The following is a 26,979-nucleotide window of genomic DNA, read 5'->3' as shown; positions in this document are numbered from 1 at the left end:
GACGGTTGGTTTTTGAAGCGTGCGTTTCCCCACCCCCCGAGAGCTTCTCGAGAGTCGCTCGTTTCGCCACAACCCTGTCTCACGGTAAAGTTTATGGAAAACGCCACGGCAGCTTTCAGACCCAAATCGCCACCACGCACTTTATGTGCAGCCCCTCACTTCTGGTGCACTCGAGCGGGGCGATGCCACCGCACCGCACCTCTCGCGTCCAGAACGACCGCCGCGAGACACAAGCAGGGAGCGCAGCACGACGTGGGGTAGTGGACTTCACTCCTACCTACCCTGATCGCGTAAACCCAAATATTTAAATATCTTCTCAAACCTCACGGTCCCTTTGCCTAAAGCAAGCAACGTACTTGCTGGGCCCATACTTCATCCCCTTCCACACTATTAATCTAGCCTGTGTCTCCGAAATCCACGATTCTCATTTCTAAAAGTGCAGCGCGTGCGAGAACAAAGGGAGGGACCGAGCGACTCCTTCCACTGGCTTCGCTCCCCGGGTGGGACGAGGCCCCCTCTCCCACATGCCCATGCCCCAGGTCCCGATCTCCTAAAATTGAAAGAAGCACTTCTGAAAATGAGTAAATTGAGCAGAAACCGCCAGCTGCAGCCCTGGCAGGGCCTGGCGCAGAGCAGACACCGCCACCCACGCGCAGGGCCAAGCCCAGGGCGTGCTCCTGCGGCCCGCCTCCCCTATCCTGCACGCTAGCATGGCTCAGAGACATCTAAGCAGCCAGAATGGAACAGCTGCCAACAGCAGAGGAAGAAAACCCTGCAAGTTTAATTTCCCCAACTTGAAAGTCTGAGCTGCAGCCCATTAAACTATTATAAGCTGAGCGCTGCATCAAAGAGCTCAGACTTCACCCAAAGTACGAAGTGCTTATGAAGTGGTTGTCGCCGACGAAGAGCCCGGGGTCTCTGGAGGCTGCCACAGGGAGCGGGGCGTTGCGCAGCCTTCGCCGGTGCATCTCTCGAGTCAGCCGCTCGCAGATAATGAAGGGGGGGCGGGGGCCACCGCGCAGCAGAAAGACTCCAAGAAGATCAGCTGCAGCGTGCAGGCTGCCATGGGAAATTTCAAATCCTGACAAATGAATCCTAACACAACTATGCCCAGGTCTGGAAATCTCACCGAAAACCAGCTCCTGGCGCTTGAACACTTTGCTTGCAGCAAATGCCAGGGGTCTCTGCGGACACAGCTGGGGGCTCCATGCAAAGCCACTCACGCCAATGCAGCGATGCTACGGGGCATTCCCAGATCAGGCCCCAGCAGCGGGAACAGCACCTCCCAATGCCGCCTGCCCAAGGAGTCCCGGGAAGAGCACATCACCACGCAGAACTCATCACCAGCCCCCTTTCACCCAGAGCAACAGACTCCAGGAAAGCCTGGAAAAACATTAAACACCGGGAAAGTGATTGATTTAACGCAGCAAACATCTGAACACGGCCACATACACTTCAGGGTGAAATCACCGATTACAAATCAAGAGTGGCAGAGATCATATTAAATAGCAGACAACACAGAAGTTTTAGGAAAAAAGCTTCCCAACTCCCCTACAGGGCTATTTAATAGCCAAGCATGTCGCTCGTTTGAACAAAGGCCTGCAGTCTGCACTTAACGATCTCAAGCTACGCCCTAATGGGAACGTGCCGTTAGGAATACCGTTACTCCAGGACAGGGGCTCTGCAAGACAAACGGCGCTCTGGCAGGCCGTGCGCTCCCTCCCATCTCTCAATCCACCCGCAAAATCAGCTCAATAAATCAAACTTCTCCTCGCTGGAGCTAATGTCTTTATCTCTCGGCTGAGGGGGGGCTCCTTGAGGTTGGAAACCGCTCGCATCACATGTTTTCCTAATCACCATCTTCTACCACTAAAACATGCTGGATGAGGATCAAGTCTCACACTTCACATTGCCCAGCAAGGTCGGTGCAGCTCCCTAACTACCTCCGTATGGGAAGCAGCCTCTGGATAAGGACGCAGCAGCACATCTTCCCACCGCCGGGATCCTACGTGCTGCGCAGCAGAGTGCACGCAGACCCGCACCCGCTACCCATGGTGGGGGACGACCGGCCCTTCCAACAGCGGACGTTGCCTTATCGATCCCGAAGGATTTCATCTTCTGGACATACCTACTAGACAACACTTTTCCCCTCTTGCCTGGTTTCCAAACTGAAGAGGGACTAAGCACTGCCTGCTCCATCTTCCCATCAAAGAGTATGTGGACCCGGGGCGTTGTTGGAAGCGTGTCAGAAAAGTGGTTTCAACAGAGAGCACATCCGGAGCTTTGACAAAACATCCACTGGAAAATCCAGGGTCCTGGAGAGAAAAGCATCAGGTTTGCTTAGACTTTCAGAGGTTTTTCAGCTCCAGGATGCAACTTCTGGCCGAATCAGAGAGGAAGAGACCCCTACCCAGAGGCAGGCAACAGCCTTGGGGCTAAGGCGCTTGTCTGGGCTGGGGGAGACCCAGGTCGAAACCCCTCCTCGGCAGGATTCAGACCAGTGACTTGAGACCTGGTCACCCACAACCTACGTTAAGGATCCCGATCCCCCAGCTGCCGGCTCGCTCTCTCTCTCAAACCACTTCTGAAAGAGCTTGGTTTGACTCCTCCTTCTCAGAACAGAAAAAAATGTTGAAACCTGGAAATTTTCCATGAAACAGTTCCTGGCTTTCCAGCTAGCCCCGTCGTAAACATCTGGAAAAAGGACGAATTGGAGAGCGCTACCTCGAGATAATCTGTGTTGATACTTTACAAGAAAAGATTAAAAATGCTTCAAGGTTTTCCTTTTCCATACAATTAATCTCTCCAGGAGACGCACCGTTTCGTTATTACAATAAGCCTTAGCTCTCTCACGCATGTATTGGTAACATATCATCGACGGCTAACTATTGCACACAATCATTTTCCTACCTAAATCCAAGCATTAACCATCTTCCAGGCCGCGTGACGTAGCTCTCACACGATCGGGAAAGCAAATCAGTTAAAAATCAGACCCCTCTGGAAGTCCTCATCCCCCTGTACCAACTGCAGTTGGGAGCAGAGGAACAGGAACAAAGCACTTCCTTCTACTAAGCAGCAGCAACTTGGCCGCTCAAAAGATAACCAGGCGCACAGGAGGAAAACACACCTGCCTGCTCCGACTCCGGACCGCTACCCATCACACCAGATCGGCGCTCCCGGGTACACGATCCAGCCGGACGGGTACGTCACAGCAGCATCGTGCGCCAGACCGGAGTGAGCGGGGAACAGCTCGCGAGTGCTGCGCCATCCCCCACAGGGGTGAAAGGCTTGTCCGGCTCGGCAGGCCAGGCGGGACGGGCGCCCAGCTGGAAATCTGACCAGGCACCTCCTCGGGGGCCCGCTGACCCCACACACCCGGCGCTCCCCCCAGGTGCCGGGCACGCAGGCCTTTCCTCTGGTCTCTGCTGCAGGCCCAAACACTTTGTTTTCAGCAGCTTTCCTCCACCTTGAGCCTTTCCACCACCAGTGCCCTGCCCAGCGGGGTCCGACCGTGCCCTCTGCCAGGCCCTGTTTTCAAGGGGGCTCTGCCGGGCGGGCCAGCTTCTGGACTCCTGGATCTCAAAGGGGAGTCCAGGCTGGTACCTGATCCCCTCCCACCCACTGCTCTCGCTTCTCTGTGGTCGTGTAAAAAAAGGAAGAGGAAAAGGCATAGAGCTGTGCCACCCAGCCCACGGGGCCCGTGGGGAGGGTGAGCTCTGCAAGGGCAGAGAGGGGCTCCCGCTGCCCCAGTCCCATGCACCGTGAGCCCAGCCTGGCACGGCACGCGTGAATCCAGGCTGCCTGGGGGAAGGGAAATCCAGCACAATTCCCCCCCGCCCGCCTGCCCGCCCCCCACAAGCCATTAACCTTTGGATGACAGCCCCGCGAGCTGAATGACGGAGCGGTTCCAGGGTCAGTGCTGAGCTACATTCTCAAAACCTGACATCAACAAGCAAAAGTTGTGACTGAATCCCAGTCTCGCCGAGAGGAAGATTTAACGCATGTGACACATCTTTTGCAATCAAAGCGTTCCATTTCCCAAAGTATCTGTCACAGATTGATAACATCCACGCAAAAAGTTAAGTGCAATTATGTCTGTCACTGTAAAACACACTCGGCAGCGGTGAGTGACATCTTCCTTGAAGCTGACAAATCGTTCGAAGATTGTTTGAATGATTCTGGCGCCGGCTCCAGCGGCACCCTGGGAAGGAACCCGGAGCATCCGCACGAGCCAAGGAGGCCAGCGGAGAGAGCAGGTGGGCTCGCTCCGCTGAGGGTGCCAGAGGTCAGGGCCCCAGCCCACAGCACCGGGGTTCAGGTTATGGGGGGCGCTGAGCACTGGGCAAACCTGAACGCAGGCTGCACAGGGCCCTCATCACGCTGGTAATGGGGCCCTTACGCCGTCAACATGGAGCAAGGTCTCTGACACATACAGGTGGTGCCCACCCATCCACATGCTGTTCACACCGGGCAATTAAGGAGCAGCGCTCAAAAGGCAAGGCTAAAATATCTGTCATGAGCACCTGCTCGTGGAACACCGCCTACCAAGCTCCCCAAGTCGGGAGCGCAGAGCAACGGCACGGAGGAAAGCGAGCGGCAGCTGCATGCAGGATTACTGTTAACAGCAACTCAAAGCAAGAGAATGGATGCTTCAGCAGCAGCCTCTGGGGCAGGAAACTGCAAGAGCATTTCTTCAGGCTGCCATCGATGCCAAGAGCCTGACACAGTCTGGGGGGAAGACCTGACGCTGTGTCATCCTGGGAAGCACAATGGCAGCTCACCAGGTCACCCGAGAGCACCACGCGTCATCCTCATGGGTGCCTGTGGGGCCTGGAGTTTGGGACCATAAACTCAGACACCTGCAGTAAGGGGCCCGGCAGATGCAGCTTCCTCCTGGTGACTCGGTGTGTGAAGGTGAGGGGTAGAGGTGTGTTTCTACCGCAGGCACCGCTCCCGGAGGACAGCGCCAGGCGGGCCCTGGAGCTCAGGGAACGCAACGATTCCTCCGCAGCCTCTTGGGGCGTGGAGGGAATGAGACCGCGAGCCCTTCACGACTCTGTCCCTGGAAAGGGCTGTTGCAACCGTTAGATGAAGCACACAGCTGAGCTGCTGGACACAGAAACCAGGTCAGACAAAGTCCCAGGGACCTACTTCCCTGCTCCCAACAAACCCTGGGGCAGAGGTTAAGGACTCCTTGACCTTGCCCCCATCACTGGGAGGAAGAGTGAAATGCTGGGGCAGCACTAAGATAAGCCCGGGGCTGCACCCTCCCTGCATAGCACGGAGGGCCTGAGGCAAGCGGGGCCTGGAGGCCAAGCTTTCAGCAGAGCAGCAGCGTCCCGGGACGGAGTCTGAATGCTCCAGCATCGCTCGCCATCAGCCACAGACACGTCTCCTGAATCGGAGGAGGACGCCTGGCACAGAGCGGACAACTGCATGCTGTAAAGAGTCCTCCCATATGGAAGGGCTCAGCCACACGGCATCTACCTGGGTGTTTTACTGCTCTGGTTTATATTCGTAGCACTCGCAATGATTGTGAAGCACCAAGGCTTCCTGCCGGCTGTTGTGATTTAAAGGCACAGTATTCTACACAGCTAGCCGGAAATAAGAGAGTGGTTTTAAATGTCTGACCATCCTCACAGGAAAATCCCACTGGGGCAATATTCTCTTCCGTGCGCTGGTTCAGTCTGGGTATTCACCGCACAGCTCGCAGCAATCTTCTGCTGCTGCTGTTGGCATATATCCATGAGGAATAAAATGGCAACTGGCTACAAGCATAATCTCTTATCTCTATGGTCATGTAAAAATAAGAGGTTACTTCTGACTGCAATCTTCCATGGACATTAAGCTTGAATAACTTACTACTCTGTGGATAAAGTGTTAAAGCAGCTTTTCAGGTAACATATGTTTCCTCTAATAAAGAAATATTTGCAGGATGCATCTTTATATACATTTCTATTTCTAAAAAAAAATATATTGGATAATAAATAATTGGTGTAAAAACAGACACGCGAGACGCCTTGAGTGATTAGCTGTTGGTGTGAAAGTTACCTGTAAATCACATGTGGGGCACGAGAGTAGAGCTGGCTACAGACAGGTGGTTTTTACTAGGAGGCATTAATGTAACATTCAATTATTCCACCACATACCGGCTGTTTTAACTCAGCCAAATTAGAATACATTTTATATTGACTATTTTGACATTTGGTTTATTTGGCAAGTAAAACAAAACTGATCCAATTTCCTTGCAGCCATTGTAAACCATAAACTGTACAACAAGAGGTTATAAAATATATAAGCCTTGTAAACTCTTCTTTTCAGACTGTCGCTGATGCTCTGAGCTCCAATCCTGGCCCTGTTCCCAATGGCTCTGGAGCTGTTCTGCATCCCTCCCTGCTCAGCCATAAAGCGACCCTTTCACACTTAGCGATTAAGGACAGCCCCGGACGTTGCCTTGCTCAGATACGTTCTCTCTTTACCATGGAAACTTGCCGTCTTGTTCTCACAGACAGAAAACGCTGTTCTCTGCTGTGAAGGGGAGACGTCTCCCTTTGGCCTGCTGCTACACAGCTTGCACCCAGCAGCACTGTGAAACAACACTGCACCTCCACGTGGACAGACCAAGGGCTCTGGGCACACGCCCACTTCTTACACCACTGCCTACTAAGCCAAAGGCCCAGCTGCACCTTGGGTGCCAGACTGCGACAGGCAACACCAGTCCCTTCAAGACAGAGCAAAACTCTCTGTGAAATAACCGGTCAGACGCAAGCCACTGAAGATGGGCGAGAAGTCTCTGCGATATACTGGCTTGCAACAGTATGAAGGGTCAAGAGCTGCATGCAGCAGCCTTAACGAGGAGGAAGTTACCATAGCTTACCATCCAGAAACCTTCTACGGGTCATTCCGAGACTGCCGCTCTCGAAACATCCAGCTGAGCAAAATATATGAGGGTCTGGGCAGTATTTTCTATTCATGCAATACCTTGGGGTTCGTACGCTACACTGTCTCAAAGGAATTCCCCCACCTCCTTAGAAATAAGAGCGCTAAACATTTACTTTAGCACCGTAAACCTATCTGCAATACCGGCTGTGCATCCAGAAACCCTGGCACGACAGAAGGCATGTACTCTATAAAAGCACTGCCCAGAGGGCTCTTGGAAGGACCTGTGGCCTAGTGGCAGCTGCACGGGGCAAGAGTCCGGGGGAGACTCCTCGGTTGCAGGACCCCTCTCCCCTGGGGTGCAGGGCTGTTTCCAAATGATTTGTAGCATGAGATGGCTTGCCTGCCTGGCTTTTGAGACTGCTGTGCTTTGCCCAAGAGATGCCAGGAAGTAACGATAAGCTACAACTGTGCTCCCGTTGTTCTACAGAGGGATTACACGCACACATGCACGAACAGGCACACACCTGGCACAGCCGACTGCAAGGACAAGGAGTGCATCAGCAGCCCAAGTGGGGCCCTGGCACCGCTACGCGTGGGGTGAGGGCAGGCAGCAGTCCCTGCCATTTGTCTGGTACAGCCCAGGGACCATGGGGCCACGGCAGAAGGAAGCAAGCCTTGTGCCTCACAGTGCAGGACGATTAATTGTGGGGCTCAGGAAACAGTGGTCCTTTCTCTTCATACAATCAACTTCACTGTGCAAAAGCCACTCTGCAAACCCACCTGCCTCTACCTACCCAGCTGTGATGGGGGAGGTGGGAGGTCCAGGTAGCTGGACTGCCGGCCAGCCCGTGACTGGCAGACCTGCTTGCACCGGGCTAAGACCCAGTGATCCTCTGCACACAGCTCGAGGCACAGGAAGAGGAGCAGCTGGAAGCAGCATTACAATACTGCTGCTGTCTGCCGAGGGCTGAGAGTGTGCTCTTGGCTGTACGAGGCACACGATACAGGCCGCTCCAAGCACAGAACTGTGTGCGGTCTGAACTAGGCTGGCTGAGACCTGCTTGGAAGCCCCGGGGGAAGGAAGAGCTCTTTTCCTTGGCGCGTTTCTTTTTCCGTTCTGTCTGGTTTACCACCAGCTCACCCCACAGCCACATCTGTGCGTCCTCCCTATATAACACCCATGCCACTTCCCAGGAAGCCAATGTTGGGGACAACTGCCCCTTCCCCAACACAAAAGGGCAGGCTGTGTAATGATTTATTTTCGGACGCTGCCTGTGATCCTAGCCCCACTGGGATGGGTACCAGCAACAGGGAGCTGTGCCGCTCCACCAGGCAGGACAGAACAAGCAAGCAAAGGCAAAAGCAGCAGAACCTACCTAGGGAGGTTGGGAGCTGGTGTCAAAGCCGGTGCTTGGGAAGAGGGAGTCGTGGGCTGTGAAGATTCGTGGTTTCGTGGCACCCTGCCCATTCGGTACCAAATGCCCATATTGTTCAGTTCCCTTTGTAATTAAAAGAGAAAAGCCATTAAGGCTACTAGTAAATGCAGCGTATGCACACGGCTATCAAACATGTGTAATCAGAACCAAGCTAATTGCTACAGAGGATCAATTAATTCTTACACCGAGCTTGATAATCCTTTGCACTTATACAGCACCATCCCATTTACAAACATTAATTAACACTTATAAAACCCTCACTGAAGTCCTGCAGGAAGTGACAGTGCCTGGCTTTGGTACCCGCTCCCCGATGGCAAACGTGGCAGTGGAGTCTGGATGAAGAGGTACTCACCCTATAAAAGTGTACTGCGGAGGAGCTTGCTTAGACCTGCCCAGGATTCGGATATCACAAATCGCAGCCTCTGTGGAGTCTCGAGGGATAAATTTAATGCACAGCCTCTTCTTCCTGAAAGCCATTTCCTCTGCAAAAGCAACCCAGGATGGAGGTTGGTTTTTACGCCAAATCAGAGTATAAGCGTTATTTATCACCTCTTCAGGTTTTATGCAGGTAGGTACGGCAGGGAGAGGAGGCAGACACCAGATGTGTCCTAAGAGCCCTGACCGCTGCACAGTGCTCGCCAGGGACTGCAGGGCGGTTTGCTAATGTGCGGCCTTCTGTACAGCACAGGAGGTTTGCTGTTAAGCACTGCAGTAAAGCACTGCTTCTCTCCACACCAGCATCTACAGAGAAGGTTAGATGCCACGCACCCTGCAGAGCTTGAGCCTCTGCACAGAATTTGTCAAGCTATTTTTTACACTTCCTATGTCATCTTCTTCCTGTCGTCTCTCCCCCAGGAGCATTCCTGTCACTGAGCAGTGGATACCAGCCTCTTGGGCCTCCTGCAACAACCCATGTTTGGAGCTGCCACCGGGCCAGGTCTGCCCCGGACCGCGGGGGTTTCCACTTGGCCATTCTTAATAGGTAACAAGCAGAGGCAGCATGAGTGTACAGTGCCTCCCACACAGCCCCAGCCGCCACGCTGAGGGGAGCACTCGGCAATGTGCTCCCACCTTGTGCAGCCAGGGAACAGGAGAGAAATCTGTGGGGGTCACCCGACTCCAGTCCCCTGAGGCAGCCCCCATCCAGGGGGCTCCAAGGCCCTGCCTCTGCTGGGGGGTGAAACCAGCACAGCTGCTGCTGTAGTAGGAGAAGCCCCAGTGCAAGTCACCAGGGTTGGCCACGTCAGTGTGGCACAGTGTGGCTGTGCGGGAGGTTCACCCGGGGCCGCTTCCTTCATACAAACCCCTCCTGCCAGGCCACGCTGTACGAGGGAACTAGCTGCAGCAGAGGTGCAGCTTTCCGAGGGCTCTGCACACGCCCTCCCAGATGGGCTCCACTTCGCTGCCGTCTGCTGAAACCTCTGATCGTGGGCGCTCCTTTGTTTTGCTCTGCCCTCGCTGCTCTCGCTCTCCTCCCTCTGTGGTACCACGGCAGAACCTCATTAGCGTCCTATGCTGCATCACAGACGAGCAGCAGAGATCTTAAATAAGGCCAAGCCCTCGCACACCTCGCTCAGCACTTTTCACCCAGTTCAATACTTCTGGCTTTTCTCCTCTTCATTTAACACTCCCGTGGCCTGCTGCCAGCCCCTCACTACCCAAGTCGGCACAAACTCAGTTCTAAATTCAGATTTCGGGAGACGTAGTGCCGAGTGCCTTACTAAACCCAACACTCCCGTTACCCTCCCCTGCTGTATGAAGAGACCAACACACTTCCTCTGGCAGGGTCACTTCCTTATGGGTCCCCAGGGCTGATCAACTCCTGGCTCAACCACTGAGCAGAGGGATTCTCTCTCACCATTTGTTCCATTATCTTCCCAGGGATTAAAATGAGATTTGCAAGGCAATAACTGCCAGATCCCTCAAGGACCTTTGTGCCTGCCAGGGCTGCCGGGGCCTGGCAAGCCCCTGCACAGGCGCACCCTGCTTTTCATCCCCAGGGCAATGTCACTCCTGCACTGGCACAGCACAGCGCAGCGCAGCACAGCACAGGCTGCTCAGCACCAGAGCTGCAAATGCAGGTCAGGCTGCAGTGGGTGAAGGCAGAAGCCTCCAAGTGTCCCAGAAAGCAGTATCTGGGGTGGGGGGCAATTTGAAACAAAAGCAAAAAAAATGAGCCCAGATGTGGGCACTGAGTAGGGCTGTGCTGGAGCAGGCCCCAGTCCCCACGTAGACCGGCGGCATTCCCCTCTGCCTGGGGATGCAACGCACATTCTTGTGCAGGCCCAGACAAGGACACTGAGAAACCAGCATGCGGATGCAGGTGTGCTGCGCTCCGAGGCTGGCGCTCCACCTCAGGCCAGACCTGCCATGCAAGACCTGTATGGGGGCCCTCGAAACATCACAGACATTGATACATAAGCAGGAAGGCAGGAGTTCAGACACTGAAGGCAAGCCTGCAAAGTACCACCCCGCAGTGGGAAATGCTCATCCTTCAGGCACTTTCAAACCTGAACCGTCTAAAGGCAAACAGCCCTGCTCCTGCTGTTTTGCAACCTGCTTTTATGGAACGTGTAAATTTGCCCCACCACTTTCCTCCAAGTGTCTGGCCCCTCTCTTCTCGGGACCAAGTGTGGATGCTATAACCGAAGTGTGGACTGCCTGGACCTGCTGAGCAGCACCAGACTTAGCACCTTCTGTGATTAGCCCAGACGACAGGGAAAGAAGAGAGAACACAGGGAAATGCACTGCCACAAACTCCACCTGGGACAAAATTAGCAGCATGTGTTCTCTCGCTGCCCCGACATCACGCAGTTAGCGGTATTTGTTTTTGTCTTCTGCACTGTGCAGCATTTGCTGCAGACCCGGTTTAGGAGCTCAAGCCATTAATTACACAGGCTTAAGCAGAACTAATTTTAAGTAAACATATTATAAACAGTCAATAGAAATGCGTTCAGTCATGCTAATGGAAGCACGGAAATGCACCACTTCATTAACACAACTAGTGCCTCCGCTTTCAAGGGCTGCACGGGTTGCAATCCAGTACACGTAGAATTAATTAGTCTCTTCTCCCCCTCCACCATGGGCTTAACACCACCAAGGTATGAGGAGGTTACTCCCACAGCATTAGCGTGAGAAGCCAGTGGTTTCCCTGGCTGTGCATGTGGTGAGGACTCTGCTGGGGAAGCAGTCCATGAAGGGTTGTAGGGCCTTCTGCTTGTAGGACACTGGCTCCTACTGGACCTAAGCTGGCTGCGACTGAAATGCCACCCCCCTCTGACTCCATTCAGCCCTTCTCTCACTCTCACACACACACACACGTACGTGCTGGGCTGGATTCCTTTATCACTGGTTATCTGGAAGGACCTGTGAATTCAAGAAAGGGCCAGGGAGCCCCCTTGGCAACACCACTGAGTCCTGCAGCCACGGCCTGGCCAGCTCCTCTCTGGCCCTGGGGGAGCTAGCAGAGATGCTGCAAAGACCCACTGTGGAGCGGGCTGGGGGCAAGGGGGGACAGCACAGGGATGGGGGGAGGGCAGAGGACCTGGCCAGACACGCATTTTGCTCCTGGATCACCTGAACATGGGGTTTCCTTTGGCTGGAGCCAAGGCCTGAGTCTATCTGGCAACAAGAGCCAGCTCTGGAGGAATGCTCCCCTTTGCCACGGGGAGCAGAGGCTTGGGGGAAAGGAGCAGTGCCTGGTGGGACCCTCAGGCACCCCTCCTCTCCCCAAGGCTAGCAGGCTGTGAATGGTTCACAGAAGCGACCGCAGGCCATGCCCAGCCACGCAGGTGCTGGGGGATAACCAGAGCAGCACTTCCGCAGTGACTCACGCAGCTTCTAATGTTGAATTTTGACTCATCCGTAAAAGCTTCTCTACTGCACTGCTCTCAGGGGCCTGCCATTCCCGGGCACCGCCTGGCTTTGACAGGGCAGGGACATGAGGCACCAAGGGCCTTTTGTTCAGGCAAATGGCTCCATGAAACGGCAGGAGCCAGCACCACAGTGCTGGTGCCCAGCTGGTCACCGCACCCGCCTGCCCTGTTACCTCCAGAGCTGGAGCAGAGGGTGCAGTCTGTGCCTGGGACATGGGAGGTCTTGAGTGAAATCCCCGGTCACAGCTTCGCTCACGATGCGAGCACAGCCTGCAGCCGTGCCCTGGCAGGCATCACCTAGCGCTGCCTTCGTCTGCTCTGCCCCCATGCTAGCCGAGTGCTGCCCCCACTGCAGAGTGTGGCCAGGGCAGCTGCATTAAAATGCCAGAGAAGACACCATGTCGTCATTTCCTGCTTGTTAAGGCAGCCTGAGCCCCTTCCCAGGGCCAGAGGCAGGTGTTGAACTCCACCCTGGCCCCGGTCACAAACAGGCACAAGCGGCAGGTGCCTGGGCAGAGCCAGCTGCTGACCGACGGGGAATGGTGACAGCACCAAGACACTTACGTGTGTCAACTGTCTCCTGGATGGGGATGAAGCCCACAGGCAACGTGTCCTTGATATCGATGAGCTTCATATCAACCAGGACATTGCCCAAGTGGCTCTGCAGAGAGAGGAGAAACAGTGGGCTGTGACAACGTTATGCATCCAGGCGCAGCCTCCCCCTTTCCAGTGGGACGTCGAACTGCCAGGTGAACTGAGTGGTTCACCAGACCACATGTACTGGAGACAGGGCAAGCAGGGGCCCTACAATCAGCTAGCAACTGGGCACCGTACGGTCCACGCACTGAGCAATTATAGCAGCTTTCTCCATGTGCACCATCTCCTCTCACTGTAAGCCCTGCCGGACATTGTGGGGAGACAGGCCACAGTCCTTCTCAACCACTAAAGCAAAAAGCTGCGGCTAAGCTGGCCATGGCCTGAGCACTCCACATGGCAACAACCACAGGATGTTTACATGGTAGTAGTGGCAGGAAATGTTAACGTGGGCACAGCCAAAGTTACTGTGTGCATCTGATAATTAGCGCTGAATACATGTGGCGCTAGCTCCAAAAGCAGGCAAGCCCACTCCAAAGTAGCGCGCCATTTGGAATGATAAACTCCATTTGGAATCCATATGAATCCTGAACCAGTGCCGTGTCCTATTAATCAAGGTTTGAAGAGCTAAAAACACAATTTAGAACGACAGCCTCCACAATTGTCTAGAGACTGGATTTTCTTTGCAGTTCCCATTAAAGCTAATATTGCTGCCAGTATTCTGATATGGAAGAAAAACACTCTTTAGTTACTACATGGGCCATTATAAACATAAGTGCAATACAAAGCACAATTAAAAGATCATTCTGAGCTATCAAACTCAGTCAGTATATTTTATCCTTACTTGCTGCTAAGTGACATGCACAGCTTTCATCTGGGCAGGCAAAATACTGCAGACCAAACACTGCCTTCTGGTTATTATGCTGGAACCATTAAGCACATAAAGAAGAGGGCAGGGCCGTTTGGGCTGGTTATACCTCCCGAGCAGTGAAAGTAGATGTTTTCTTTTCAATCACTACAGTTTACACACAGCGCCGTGCCTCTCTGCGAAAGCAAGCAGTGCCAGCTTCCTAATGTCTGAGTGCAAGCCGGTGTCCCATATGGATGCGGTGACGGGCAGATCGCGCATGACTGCTGGCGCATCTTTCATTTACCTGCGCTGCCCATCCGTGTCACGCTAAAATGGGACTTCCAGCTGAACCGACGGCTTTTTCCCCACCAGCAGCAGAGAGGCAGCAGAACAGACTGCACGGAGCGTGTTAAGCAGAGCAAGGCCAGGGCTGGCGCAGAGTCTGTGGGATGGGTTTGAGAGAGGGCCCAGCAGCGCACACTGCCTGAGCTGAACTTAAGAAGACCCCGGTTTTAGAGAGCAAGGCATGGGAAAGGCTGATCAAACGCGGCAGCCCGACGGCCAGCGCCGCGGAGGCCAATCTCTCCGCGGCAGGATGCAACGTGCTGCTGGCAGCTCTGAGCACTTTTAAGCCTCAAAGGTTCCAAGTCTGTGCCGAGTCCGTGGCATCCCGCCAGCCGCTCCGGGGGGAAGGAGGAGGGGGAGAGGGGCTCCCACAGCATTAGCCTGGGAGCAGGGGGGAAAGGGGAGTTCCCAGCAGAGAGGGAGTGGTTCTCCCGCGCTTCCTGCCCCGGTGCTGCCAGCCAGCCCCGCAGCCAAAGCAGCAGGAAGGGGATTAATGCTGAGTGTGCTTAGTGGAAGCGCCAGCGAGTACTAGCAGCACAGCGCTGCCTTGCCAAGCACCGAGTACGCAGCCCTGCACGGTGGCAGCGACGGTCCCACTCAGCACAGCCTGCGGGGTCCACAGGGGCTTGTGACAGAGGCTGACAAGCACTTGTGAGATGCGCTGTCAGAAGGGACAGAGGCAACTCCTCGGCACCCGGGGAACGGTGAGGATGATTAACACCGGGGCAGTTTTATCCAGTGGCCCGCAAGCATGGAGGAGGGCCGGATGCTGGCACGTGGCCCTGATCGCACCGCTCGAATGGCCTGAAGACAAACCAGCGCACCGGGAAGGGGGCTGTGGGCAGCTACCCGGGGCCAAGCCCCACGTCAGTCAGCTGTTGGCTGCAGAGCTGGCGGTGCCGGCAGGAAGACCCCATCAACCCTCCCTGCCTCACACTCCCTTTAACCTGCACCTCATAAACAGGAGGAACGTATTCCCAAACCTCGTTGAGCAAATGATTCATGACCAGAGCCCAACAGGCACCGACTCGGGGCATTTATATCGTCCCTGGTAGCCAGCGCCTGCTACTGTCCTGTAATTACTTCTGACAGCCTCGTGTTTAAGGTAGCCATAGATAAACTGAATATTCAAGTGATCATAAATCCTCCTGTTTAATATCCTCCCGACCTGGTCTATGGCTATTGTTGCCACAGGGCTTTAGGACTGGAGGCAGAATTAAGCATCTTCTCCTGGAAATGCTAAGTGTTTGTATTATACTCAGCCGACAAACATCCCAAGCCAACACGAGGCATCAAATCACATGCCTTCCCCTCCCAAAAGCACCCTGTCCCAGGGACACCCTCCACAGGACACACTGGTGGGACGTGGGCTCCTCTTCCTCACAGGAGAAGCAGGCAGGCAGGCAGCTGCTGCCTATAGGTGCAAGCTGAGTCTCCACACTGGTGGTGGAGGATGCAATCATAGGGTGGATGCATGCAAAAGCTGCCAGGAGATGTGGGCAAATGTTCCGAGAACATGCATGAAGCAGCAAAGGTGAGGGAATCCTGTTGGGGAACGGGGCAGGGCCCAGGCCTGGAGCCTGGTCAGCCCGAGAGCCTTGTGCCCTGCTGTCCCTGCCAAGCCAGTGGCTGACCGATGCTGGCAGCACTGCCTGCTGCGATGCCATGCAGGGCAGCAGTGCCAGCCGGGTGGCAAACCACGAAACAGGCCCAGGGATTTCTGTGCGCTCCTACTGCAGCAAAACTGGCTGGGATTTGTCTTCCATAAGGATAAGTGGCAGGTGAGGAGGTGGAATAACTTAAACCAGAGATTAGATCTTTGGGCTTTCCTACTGACTCAACCCGACTTGGCAAAACACCTGCCTCAACCACACGAGCTCCATGAAGTGAATCATCGGAGGGCAAGGAACATGCCAAGCCAGACGCTTTGCACGCTGGCACTCGGCAAACACTTACGTTCTCTTTTGAAAATGCTCTGGTGAAGCACAGGTATCGTGTGACCTTGGATTTAAACAAGCCGTCTTTCCAGAGGTCGGCATCCAGGCCATCTGCCGTCTGTGAGACCTGGACAGAGGGAGAGAGGGGACATGTGAGCAGGATACCGCTGGTGTGTGCGGCACAGGTTCCTCAGGCCCCTCCTAATTAATGCTGCCCTGGACATCTCATTAGCTTGTTTCATAAGGTGCAATGCTGGGCACTTCCAAGAGGAAGAGCAGACCCAAACAAAACACCGCCTTTCTCAACACATGGTCTCTGAGGAGGAGACTGATTAAAGACACCCTGACAAAAGCTATTCTAACGAGGGCACAGCAACTCTGGTGAGCGCGACCAGGCAGCAGTTTGGAGTCAGCACCTCCGGGCGCTCATTTCCACTCTTGCATGCAGGGGGCCCGGTCCTGCAAGACAGGGGCACCGGGCTGTTTTAATGAGACATGAAATTGTCCTCTCCAAGGTGAGGAGCCCCCAGCAACAGGCAGGGAGGCTGAGCAGGTGCGCTGTCCTGCCAGCAGGAACACTGCAAGAAGCCGGGCCACAACGCTACAGCAAGTGCATCCCCATTAAATCACGCCCCAGCCACTCTGGCTGCCAAGCAAATGGGAACTTTGGATGCCCCTGGAGCAGGAAATACCCGTTTAGAGGTGCACAAGAACTCGCGGCCGGGAACACGGGTCCTAAATGCAAAGCGCTCCCAGGGGAGCCCCCTGTTCCCAAAGCAAGGCCTGCCGTGCTAGCACCCGAGCCATCTTCACCCTGAAAAACAGACCAGCAGCTCAGCTGTGCCTGCTTCAGGCTGGAGTTCCTGGTTCTCCTTTGAAGTCTCCTAGCTCTGCACAGGTGGCTCATCTCTGCAGCTGGGGCAACCACCATCCACCACAGGAGATGGCCTACATTTGCTGCCTGCCTCGAGTCACGCAGCCTGGGGCACACCTGGCTTGCCTTACCCACTCCCAATGCACCTCGGTGAAGGATCCACCCTTTCACTTCTGTTCAAACCAGAAGCCCTCTTACCAGCAGAGAGAGGAGCTGGGGCTTTCCTATGGGAACAGGCACAGAGCTCCACACCTCGGGGAACTCTTCCAAACCCAGACAGACATTGTCCCAAGAGGTTTGGGAGAGAAACAAAAATTCAGGCCCTGACAAGAGATGGCACCTGACAGCCGGGGGGGGAGCGGATCACCAGGATCTCCAGAGAAGCCCGCCACAGGCTCCGCTGGGGAGACGCACGACCCAGGTGCTGGGCCGACACTCACACGGAGGCAGCCCATTGTTTCCTTTGTGTGGCCACGCGACGGGTCTGTGCAGAGAGGCCGCTCTGATGAACACGAGGGCTGCAAGCAAAGCCACAGAGCCAAGGGAGCACGTGCACAGGCGAACGGCTTATGCAGCTCAGGGCGCCCAGGGGCTTCAGGACAAGTGGGCAGGACGCTGCTTCCCAGCGTCACAGCCCAAGACAGTGCCGGTCCAGCATCTCCTGGGTGCGCTGTGCTCCAGACTGTCCCGTGCTAAGCCCCTGAGCCTCGGGCTGGGTGACGCTGGCCCGTGCAGCACACCAACCCCGCCATCTGCAGGTCAGTCCCTGACACGGCTGGCAGAGGAAGGTGCAGCCACGGAGCAGCGTGGGGGGCCATCCTGGGACCGAGCTTGCAGGGGACGCCGGCTGCTAGTCACTGTGCAGTGCATCTGCCGGTCACTTGGAGCAGGGAGGGCAGGCATGCCAGGGGCGGCTGAGGACAGAGGAAGGGGAAGATGAACAGAAGCAGCCAGGGGGACGGCCTGGCTTGGTAGAGGCTGAGACAGGAGAGAGGGCACCATAAAGCAGGCTGGCCCCAAGACGCAAGGGGAGGGTGGAACAACATGTAAGGGAGCGAATGTGAAGACAAACATCCTCTGCGGGCCCCCTTGGAAAATGCCATCACGAATCAAGCCTTGAAGCCTCACCTTAAATCAAGCTGGTCTCCTGCAACAATCTGCTCTCGCCAAGAACAATCCTCTCAGCTAAACTTGCATGTCGGGAGGGAGCTGTAATCTCCTTTACTATGCTGAACGGTCACAATTAAAGCCAAGTCATTTGCCTGAGCTGCCAGTTGGACAAAGGCCCAAGACAAGCGGCTGGCTAGAGCTTTCTCCCAGAGACCGGAGGGAAAGGGGGACCGGCGCGCACCGGGGAAAGGCTGGGAATCAGCCTTCCCACGTGCTCGAGACCGAAACGGTGGCAGCGCGTGGGCAAGCCTGGCTGCCGGCGCCAGTCAGCCGCCACGTGCTGCTTGGGCCACGAGGTGGGAGGGACCCCCAGCAGGGCAGGTGGGCCCGGCAGGGAGCGAGCCTGCAGGAGAGGCAAAGCGTGGGAATAGCTCGCTGTTTCCTCTGCGCGCCCGAGTCAACACGGAGCCATGGCAAGTCTAGACAAGGCCTGTGGTTCTAGCAGGCGTCGCTCTGAAGGCAGGCAATTTATTTGTTCTTGAAGCGAGCGAGCGAGGCCAGCAAGGGATAGGCATAACACTGTGAGGAACTCGGCACGGCTGCCCCGGCAGCAGCCACGCAGCTGGTGGGGGCAGCGCCTGGACCCTGGAGCAAAGCAACGGCCCCTCAGACGCCTGGTGCCATCAGTGCAACAAGAGCCAGCAGCAGCTCCAAGAGCCCCAAGGAATGAAGTGTCCTCAGGGGCTCCAAAGAGTTAACGCTGCTGCAAGCACCTGTTGCGAAGGAATGCCAGTCCCGACGCCTGGAGCAGATAACCGGTGTAATCGCATGAGGGCTGCAGGCCCAGTGCCAAGGAAAACACACTGCCCAAGCCCACGGCCAGAAATCCGGCCGCAGGAATGTTCAGTCATTGCACCGAGGAGTGCCCAGGCAGAGATACGTGCACTAAGCCTGGCACCAGCGTGGCACACGGGCACATGGATGCTGCCCAGACTGTGCTGGCTCGTACGGCCCCGTGGCAGAACAACATCAGCAGCTAAATCAATACCTGCCTCCTGGCACAAGGAGAGGAGCCCCTGTCCCCATCGGCAGCTACAGGGGCTGAACCTGCCCAGGGCAGCGCACCTACAGCCTGTCCCCTGGATGGGTTTGGGCCTGCCCCTGCCTCCCTGGCGCAGGCAGCAGCATCAGGCCCCACAGGGTCCCCTTCCTCCGGCCCCAGTGAATCCCCAGCAGGCCACAGCATAGCCTGTGAAAAGGCTTTGCCATAATGGAGGAAGCCTCCCTCAGTGCAGAGGACCATGCACGTGCTCATTTCCCCACGCACCTCTGAGCACAGGGGCTGGGCACAGAGCGGCACCCTGCAGAGAGATAGAGAGCTGAGGGCTGACAGGGAAACCCTCACTTGCCCCAAAGCGCGAGGCAGGAAGGTCTGACCACCCTATCACCCAGGGGAGCAAAGGTCACTGCGCGACCCCTCGCTCACTGCCCGACACACCAGGCACAGACATCCACGTGCCTTTCAAATTGCCCAGCACAGCCCATGGCAAGAAAGTCACACTAAATTCGGACTTCTTAAAAAGCTCTCTGAGCTTCCCAAATTCAACCCAAATGTATTTTTAAGGAGGTGGTGTAGGGGGGCATTATCTAATCCATGGAGCACCTGCGACCCCTCGCACACACACATAAGTCCTGGTGCAAGCGGATCCACCACCCCCTTGAACAGTTCACAGAAGCAAAGGCTGACACCAAGGGAAACTTGAAATTCAGTCTGTGCCTGCAGACCGAGGCGCTGCCCCAGACCCGAGCCCCTCTGCCCACCCACACACTTTTAGCTGCCTTTTCCCAAGATGGATGTTTTTCTTCCTCGTTGCCATGTGAAAGCTCTTCACACACAGCAGGGACCACCGTCACAGCTGGGAAACAGTGGAAGTGGCTGTATGCGAAGAGGGACCTAACACAGTTTTCCCTCTAATCTGGGAGGGATAGGAAACGTGGGCCTCGCTTGAAAGAGCAGCAAGCCCATTTTCAGACACAGATGGGACGGTGAAGTCTGACATGACTCCTGTGAGACTGGCCAGCACAAGCCCCGGGGAGCCAGCGTCCCAGACGGGAGGCTGCAATCTGGCCAACGACTCACGAAGCAGGGAGCCCTACACCGCTAAGGGGGCATAACCCCCTTGCAGGGGCCAGTCCCATGCTAGATGACTCCTGGGGTCTTTCCTGCCCAAGTGCAGGGGGGCTGGACCCGATGATCTTGTAAGGTCCCTTCCAGCCCCTAACAGCTATGAATCTAATGATTCACATTGCTACCAGAGGCAAGCATTCGTTTCCCAGGAAGTCACGAAATGAGGCTTTTAAGTAGTCTTGGGGGACTTGGTTAGCCCTTGGAAGCTCCTAAAAAGGCAGCTCTCGCATGCAAGGTAAACCTTCAGGCTTCCCCAGGGATCCTGCTCTTTTCAATCTCCTGCCAGAACTGAGCACTTTCTCTTCCCCCCCGCTCACCACCTGGGTGCTGGCCTGCAGCACTCCTTCAGTGCCCAGCCCATGGCAGGCCATGCAGGAACACTGTGCACAGCTTAGCACAGACCCAGCAGGAAAGACCTCCCCACAACCCATCCTTCACAGCTGTGTCAGCCAGGGGCATGACCAAGGGTGAAACCACACGGGATGCTGGAAAGGAAGCCCTGCCCCGAGTCGCCACTGGGCCCAGCCTGACACCACAGGAGTCCCTGCCTGCCCGCCCCTCCCCTCCCCGGCTGCCCTCAGCACAAGGTGGCCCATGGTCTCCCTGTGCCAAGACCTTGCGCAGGGAGCTGGCTGCGAGCGCAGCGCCAGTCCTGAGGCACGAGCCCTACCGGCAGCTGCATGCAGCAGTGTGGAGCTGGCTGCAGGTGGGCGAGAAGAGGCCCTGGCTGCTCCGTGCAGGTGAAGCCTCGCCGTTGCTAGCAGCAGTGGCTCTCACTGGCGCCCGACGGGGAAGCCATGCGCGTTGAGACAGCTGCCCTGCCACAGCACGAGAGCTTGGGCCCCGCTCCCCCAGGCTCTGACCCAGCAGGGCCCTTGCGTCACTGCCGCATCTCCCACAGCCCACCCAGGCCCCTCCTGCCCAGCCTTGTTTTTGGGGTCATGCAGGGCAGCCTCCACACTGACTGGCTGGGAAGCAGAGCAAGTGCAGGCCCTGCTCCAGTGGCCACGGGGCAGAAATAGCACCCTGACCCTGCCACGGGGCTGCTCCAGCTAGTGCTGGGAGCCCGACTCCTGCAGATCTGTTCTCAGCTCTGCCACCCACTGTGGAGAGCCCAATGCCCACTCAAGACTGTGGAAAGGCTCCCTTTCCTAGGTGCATGGGGTTCAGGTCAGGCCTTGTGTGGATCTGTACAGGATCTACCTGCCCCCCTGCAGGCTTCTGCTCCCTGCCCAGGCTGCTCGCCCTCACGGGGTGGATTATGCTTCGTTAGTCAATGCAGCACAGAGTGGAAGGCAGCCAGCGTTAACATCCCACTGGCTCCAGGGGCCCCCAACACGCCAAGGGGAGCTGCTCCCGCCCCCGCCACGTGACAGTAACAGACGCGATCACCAGCGATCCCTCTGAGACGCCTTGGCCCCGGGTCACCCTGCTGGGGGCTCCTCCGAGCCCAGCCAGGGTGAGCATGTGCTGCCCCAGACGCACCATTTGGCTCTGGGCACTTCAGGCTTTCCTCAGCTCTTCAACTCTGCCGGATGCATGAGGCCAAGCAAATGCACTGAGCTGCATGTTCATACCCGACAGCTACACTCTGGGCTGGGCCAAGGGGAGGATTTGCTTGGCTTAGGGACCTGCTTCTTGTCCTGCCCAGGGCTCTCACGGGGTTTCATTCCTCGTGGCGACCTCAAGGGACTGCTGATCTGGGCCCACGGAAGGAGACAAGACAGCGGAGGATGGGAGAGTGGATAAGCCCCCGGCCTTGGCGCTGGGCTGCGCTGACAGTGCAGCCAGGTCTCCAGCGCAGGCTCACAGCTTCTCTCCCTGGTTTGGATCACTAGTCTCAGGAAAAAGCCTCGCAATGACCACAAGGCATTTGCCCATGCACTCCAAGAGTTAAGCAGCTGCTGAAAGCCCACATCGAGCTGCCCACTTGGACACTTCAGTGGCACTCACCAGAGTACCCTGGCACTTGTGCCCACCTCCCAGCTTCCAGCCAACGTTGGGCGCGGGGGCTGCGTTCCATCCTGAAGTGCTGGGCAGGGCTGGCCCGCAAGGTGTTAGACACCTGATGCGGGATGTGTTTCTATGGCGGGTATAATCTGAGAAGTATTTAGGATTCCTTAAATTTGTATGCCACGTTGGCCAGCTGCTTCTGGAACCCCTCCTCCAGGCAATTAGCCTCCTTCAAGTGGAGTGGATGGAGTGACATGCCTACACCCAGCAACTCTGGTGGGGGGAAAGTGCTGCTCAAAATGCTCCCAAAGCCCAGGCCCTGAGCAGAGTGGCAGGGCACAAACCCCCATGCCCAACGTCCCCCTGACGCAGAGCATAATAGGGGGCTGGCAGAGAGATGCTTCTCTGCACAACAAACGCCAGCAAACAGCATGATGGGTGGGGCTGGAAAGGCCGCTACTTACAACGTCGTAACCTGTGGGTGCCCGGTTCCGGGAGGCAACCACCCCGACTCCGGTGATTGGGTCCATTGGCAGGTCGGGTAAGGCGTCCGAAAGGTCACGGACTTCGGGCATCATGGACTGATCCTGAAATAGGGAAACAGTGTCAGGGGGCTGTGGGGCAGCACCTTCCCACAGCCCCTGCAGCAGCCTGCAAGCGAGCCCAGGCTGCAGTGCCGCGACTGACAGCCAAACCAAACCCAACCCAACCCAGAGCCCGGCCAGGCACACCCTCCGCACCGCGGTAGCGTCTGCCTCCAATGAGTTACAGCTCTGCCGTGTTTGACGGGACTGGAACCAGTGCCAACAGCCTCTCCTGAGCTCAGCCACCCCGCTCCCGGAGCATTTGGGCTGGGCAGGGCTCCTCCAGCGGCGCTAAGAGAACTGAAGTGCATGCCCCAAACGAAGCACCCTGCACCCCTCGGCTCTGGCGGGTGGGGTGACTCAGCCACTTCAGGCAGGGTGGAAGCTGCTTCCAAAGGCTTTGTGTTAAGGATTCCCTTCCCAGCTCTGTCAGGCACGCAGGGGCTCTACCGCGGGACTCCAGCCCTTCCTTGCTCCTGCCCGCACACGGCCAGCAAACAGCCAACGGGGCTCCTACCCAGCACACACTGCCTCCCTCTCCCAAGAGCTCGCACCCCGGAAGCAGGGCAGGTGCCAAGGAAATGGCACAGAGGCAACTAGCATGCACCAGTCCTCCAGAACAGCGGGGCCCTGGGAGCGCTGTCGAGGAGCAAAGGGAGGGTGCTGGGGACTGCGGGCTGGTAGAGCTGCTGGTGCAGGAAGCAGGGCAGGGTTCAGGCAGGGAGCTGTGGGGAAAGCTCCAGCCAGGCAGGGGGCAAAGAGCCTGCCCAGGGCAGGGAAGGGATGCTGCTGCCTAAGCGCGCGAGGCACGTCCGCCCTTGCTCCCAGGAAGGAAGGATGCACCAGGAAACCGCCCCATGCCTGGAGCACAGAGGGCCGTGCTCGGTGCACGAGGGAGGGAGCGCAGCACACCAGGGAAGCCAGACAAGCCGAGGAGGAGAGCTACCTAGAGGCAGGCCCAGCTGCACAGCCATCACACCCAGCACCTTTCAGGCCAAGGATGACTGGTTACTTACTGCTTCTACAAAAGGCTGAGGCGTACCGGTGCCAGGAGCCGCACTCTACGCTTCGCAACGCTCAGTCAGAGCAACACCTCGCTGCAGGCAACACGCGCCGCTGGGGCCTGAGCAAGCTGCACCGAGCACGCTTGTCTAACGCGCGCTCCCGACCGCAGGAGCAGGGACCCTGGACAGTGTCACAGAAGACAGTGCCACTGGGCTGGCATCAGGGAAGAGCTCTGCTCCACCGCCTGCTCCAGCTCCCGGCAAGCATGGAGCCAAGCCAAGGCGCAGCTCGCTTTGTTTCCTAGCAACCTGGAAAATAGGAATTTGCATTTTGAGCCCTCGACGTTTTACCTCCCTTGCCCACCGGGACTCCGCGCCCTCCCGCGGTCAGCCTGGACGAGCCACGGGACAGGTGCCCTGCGGCCGGCGGGCACTGCTCCTCTAGCACAGACACTAACCTGCTCCCAGGCAAAGTCTGCAGCCTGCTGCCTCTCAAAGGCTTTGCAATAAACCGCTCGCCAATGGAAGGCGCAAATTCTGTGACCCTGAAATACTGTCATTCAAACTTAAACAACAATACATGACCTTTACTTCAGAGCTTCTGATAAATCCTTTCCCAGGTGGCTTAGTGACCAAGATCCACAGCAAAGGGAACTGACAGGTGACAAATAGCACGATTTGCTTCTGCAAGCCCAGAACACCCCCCAGTTTCAGACGTCACGTCTTCTGCTGTCAAAATGCAAGAGAAGGGTCCTCCAGATCTCTGATTTACCTTGTGGCACCCATAGACAGTTTGGAAAATGCACGCTGAATCTGAAAGCTGAAGGCATTTGCCATTCTCCAGCCAGCTCCCCTACAACCAGAGCGTTTAGCACAACTCCTCGCACAAATGCAGCGCTCTTGCTGAGGCTCAAACGCATGCAAGTCGGGAGACCCTCGAGGGCCCCTCTTGCTCATCTGAGTTGCAGGGGTGCGGCCGAGTCCCACGCAGCGCTCCTTCCTGGGGAAGGTCCTGGAAAGGTCGACATCTCTCCGCCCTCTCCAGCTTTTCTTTCCCTTCCGAGTTTCCCAGCATTGTCTAAGCAGCCAGCGCAGAAATGCATCTCAAGATGCTTGGAGCTCTTTCACCTCCACAGCCACTGGGAGATGCAGCCCCAGACACACTGGATGCTTCCCAGGGAGCTGAGGTTTACGCTGCAGCGGTGCAGGATTGCTGCAGCCAGTCAGACGAGGTGGAAACTGTTCGTGGGATTTTCCTATGAAAAAGCAGCCCCAGAAAGCCATAGGCTTCTGGGACCGGTTGGACACTGCAAGTTACTGGGGCTGCCTGGGGCCACGGGGTCTGGTGGAGCTGAACTCGAGTTTGCAGCATACCTCAGGAGCAACTTGCAGCATCTCCCAGGCCCTCACTCACAAGCCAACGGTCCAGAACACTTGCTACTCTCACAGGTACAGGATCAAAAACAACTCCCGTCTCCCAGCTGCTCCCAAGCCCCCAGCAATTTCTGGAGCCAGCAGCTGGCTGTGCAAGTTGTAGGCCGCCACAACGCCTCCTCACGAGAAAGCCCAGGGCCAGCTCTTCACCTGCGCTATGTGGGGGGCAGATCTACCAAGCCTTGGGGCTAAGAGCAGCAGGGCACGTGCTCTGCCCAGGGCCCAGCCGCCGGGGGAGGAGAGCTGCAGCCCTACCTCCAAGCATGCCTCTCCAAACGCCTTGCTTGGGATGCGGCAGCCCAATGGCAAGGCTGCTGCCTATGCAATGGCTTGCATGGGTTGGCGCCAGGGAACACGAGCACTGCCCTGGAGTAAGGTCATCAAGGGTCCCGCTCTCAAGGAGCAAGCAAGGGGGCTGCTGCTCACAGGACTTTGCACGGGAAGTGATCTAGCCGGGTACCGGGGGGCAGCCCTTGCCAAACCAGGAAAGAAACACCAGGCATCCTGGACACCAGCATCTCTGTGGGCCTGTCAATGCTGGGACGGCACCGCACCGTACCGTAGCTACCCTGCCCAGCATGGGTCACGTGGGCTGCACCGGTCACTCACACGAGGGCTCTGTGCTAGCACCACTGTGCCAAGGGCGGACAGCCCGTGCAGACAAGGCTGGCACTCCTTCGTTGGAAGGGCACGCTGGGTACTGCCAGCAGAGCATTGCCGGCTACACTTGCGGGCTGGGATGGGCTGCTACAAACCAGGCCCGAGGCTGAAACGCTCGAGGGGCAGCGCCAGCCCCTCCGCGAGCCCAGGAACAAAGTGCCAAGCGTGACAGAGGCAGGGAGGGGGCTAAGCACAGGCAAGAGTTGCTGGCTGTGCCCTGGGGTATAGCTCCATGGAGGTGCATCGCTCGTTCTATGACAGCTGACACGAACCTGCCCTCCTTGGATGACAGGGAGAAAGGTGCCTTTGTCACCGAGGTGCCACCTCCAAGGCAGAGCAGCTCTGCGGGCGTCTGACTCTCAGCGCGGCAGCGGGGGAAGGAGCCGCATCAATCCTCACATTGTCACAGCTCACACAAAGCCCTTTTATCACAGCAGCGGCACAGGCTGCGAGCAGAGGAAACGGGGCTTTCTGCGCCGCCATGGCAAGGCCGAGTCAGACACGATGCTGGCTTGGGGGGCGAGGGGGAGCCGGCAGCAGCACCCAGCAGCAGACGGGCAGGCATGTTTTCTGCTAGCTCCAGAGCGACCGGCTCGGCCCTCTCGATCCCAGCTGGGCTCTCACGCCGCGCAGCCCCTGGCCTGCTGAGCCGGCCGGATAGAGGCGATGGGCTCAGAGATGCAGCAAGGACTAAGGTCGCTGCCATCCCTGCAGGGCCAGGGTCTGGGGGTGGCACCCACAGAGGTGCAGGCCCGCACTCCTTGCACCAGGCACATTTCACCGCAGCACGGCCCCGGCTGGGGCTGGATGTGGAGCACGGCGATCTGGAGCCAGGCGCTGGGTGGTGTCTCGGAGAGGTTGTCACCGAACCCGGTGGACACCGCTAGGTCCCGACTTCTTTGCCCTTCAGAGTGACCAGCGCAATGAGAGCAGGGCGGGCGGGCGGGCGGCTGGGGGCTCGGAGCGGAGCACGGGGCAGGCTGTGTCTGGGCAGAGCACTGCGAAGGACGAAGGCCAACAAGCAGCGGAAGCCAAGGTCCAGCCCAGCCAGGGGAGCTGCACGTGGCCACCCCTGCCAGCAGCGCCCAGCACTCGCGTGTCCTCGGCTCGGGCCCGTCCTGCTGCGTGGCAGGAGGTCCCCGCGGATCCCAGGGCTGCGCCAGCTCCTGGTCCGAGGCCTTCGATGCACCTTCTTCGCTCCCTGGACACGAGCACCCCGCCGTGGGGACCGACCGGCGCAGGCTCGGGCCGTC

General features: G+C 57.1%; 1 protein-coding gene across 3 annotated transcripts in view; it reads right to left on the bottom strand.

Moving 5' to 3' along the window:
- MVB12B (multivesicular body subunit 12B) overlaps positions 1 to 26,969 on the bottom strand; it is a 75,751-nt gene extending 48,782 nt beyond the window's left edge. Inside the window, exons 1-6 of one of the 3 annotated variants that reach the window (XM_006016923.3) lie at positions 23,645 to 26,969; positions 22,509 to 22,631; positions 15,939 to 16,046; positions 12,758 to 12,854; positions 8,671 to 8,800; positions 8,259 to 8,381 (exon numbers count right to left, since the gene is read on the bottom strand). In XM_006016923.3, the coding sequence (XP_006016985.1) occupies positions 8,259 to 8,381; positions 8,671 to 8,800; positions 12,758 to 12,854; positions 15,939 to 16,046; positions 22,509 to 22,622 (572 nt within the window). In that variant the 5' untranslated portion in view covers positions 22,623 to 22,631; positions 23,645 to 26,969. The other 2 variants (XM_025194532.1, XM_006016924.3) reach the window with 2 other exon arrangements.
- Positions 26,970 to 26,979: the final 10 nt, after the last annotated feature.

This window comes from Alligator sinensis, unplaced genomic scaffold (genome assembly GCF_000455745.1).
Source record: "Alligator sinensis unplaced genomic scaffold, ASM45574v1 scaffold611_2, whole genome shotgun sequence".
Taxonomy (NCBI): Eukaryota; Metazoa; Chordata; order Crocodylia; family Alligatoridae; genus Alligator; species Alligator sinensis.
This window is presented reverse-complemented; position numbering and strand designations above follow the sequence as displayed.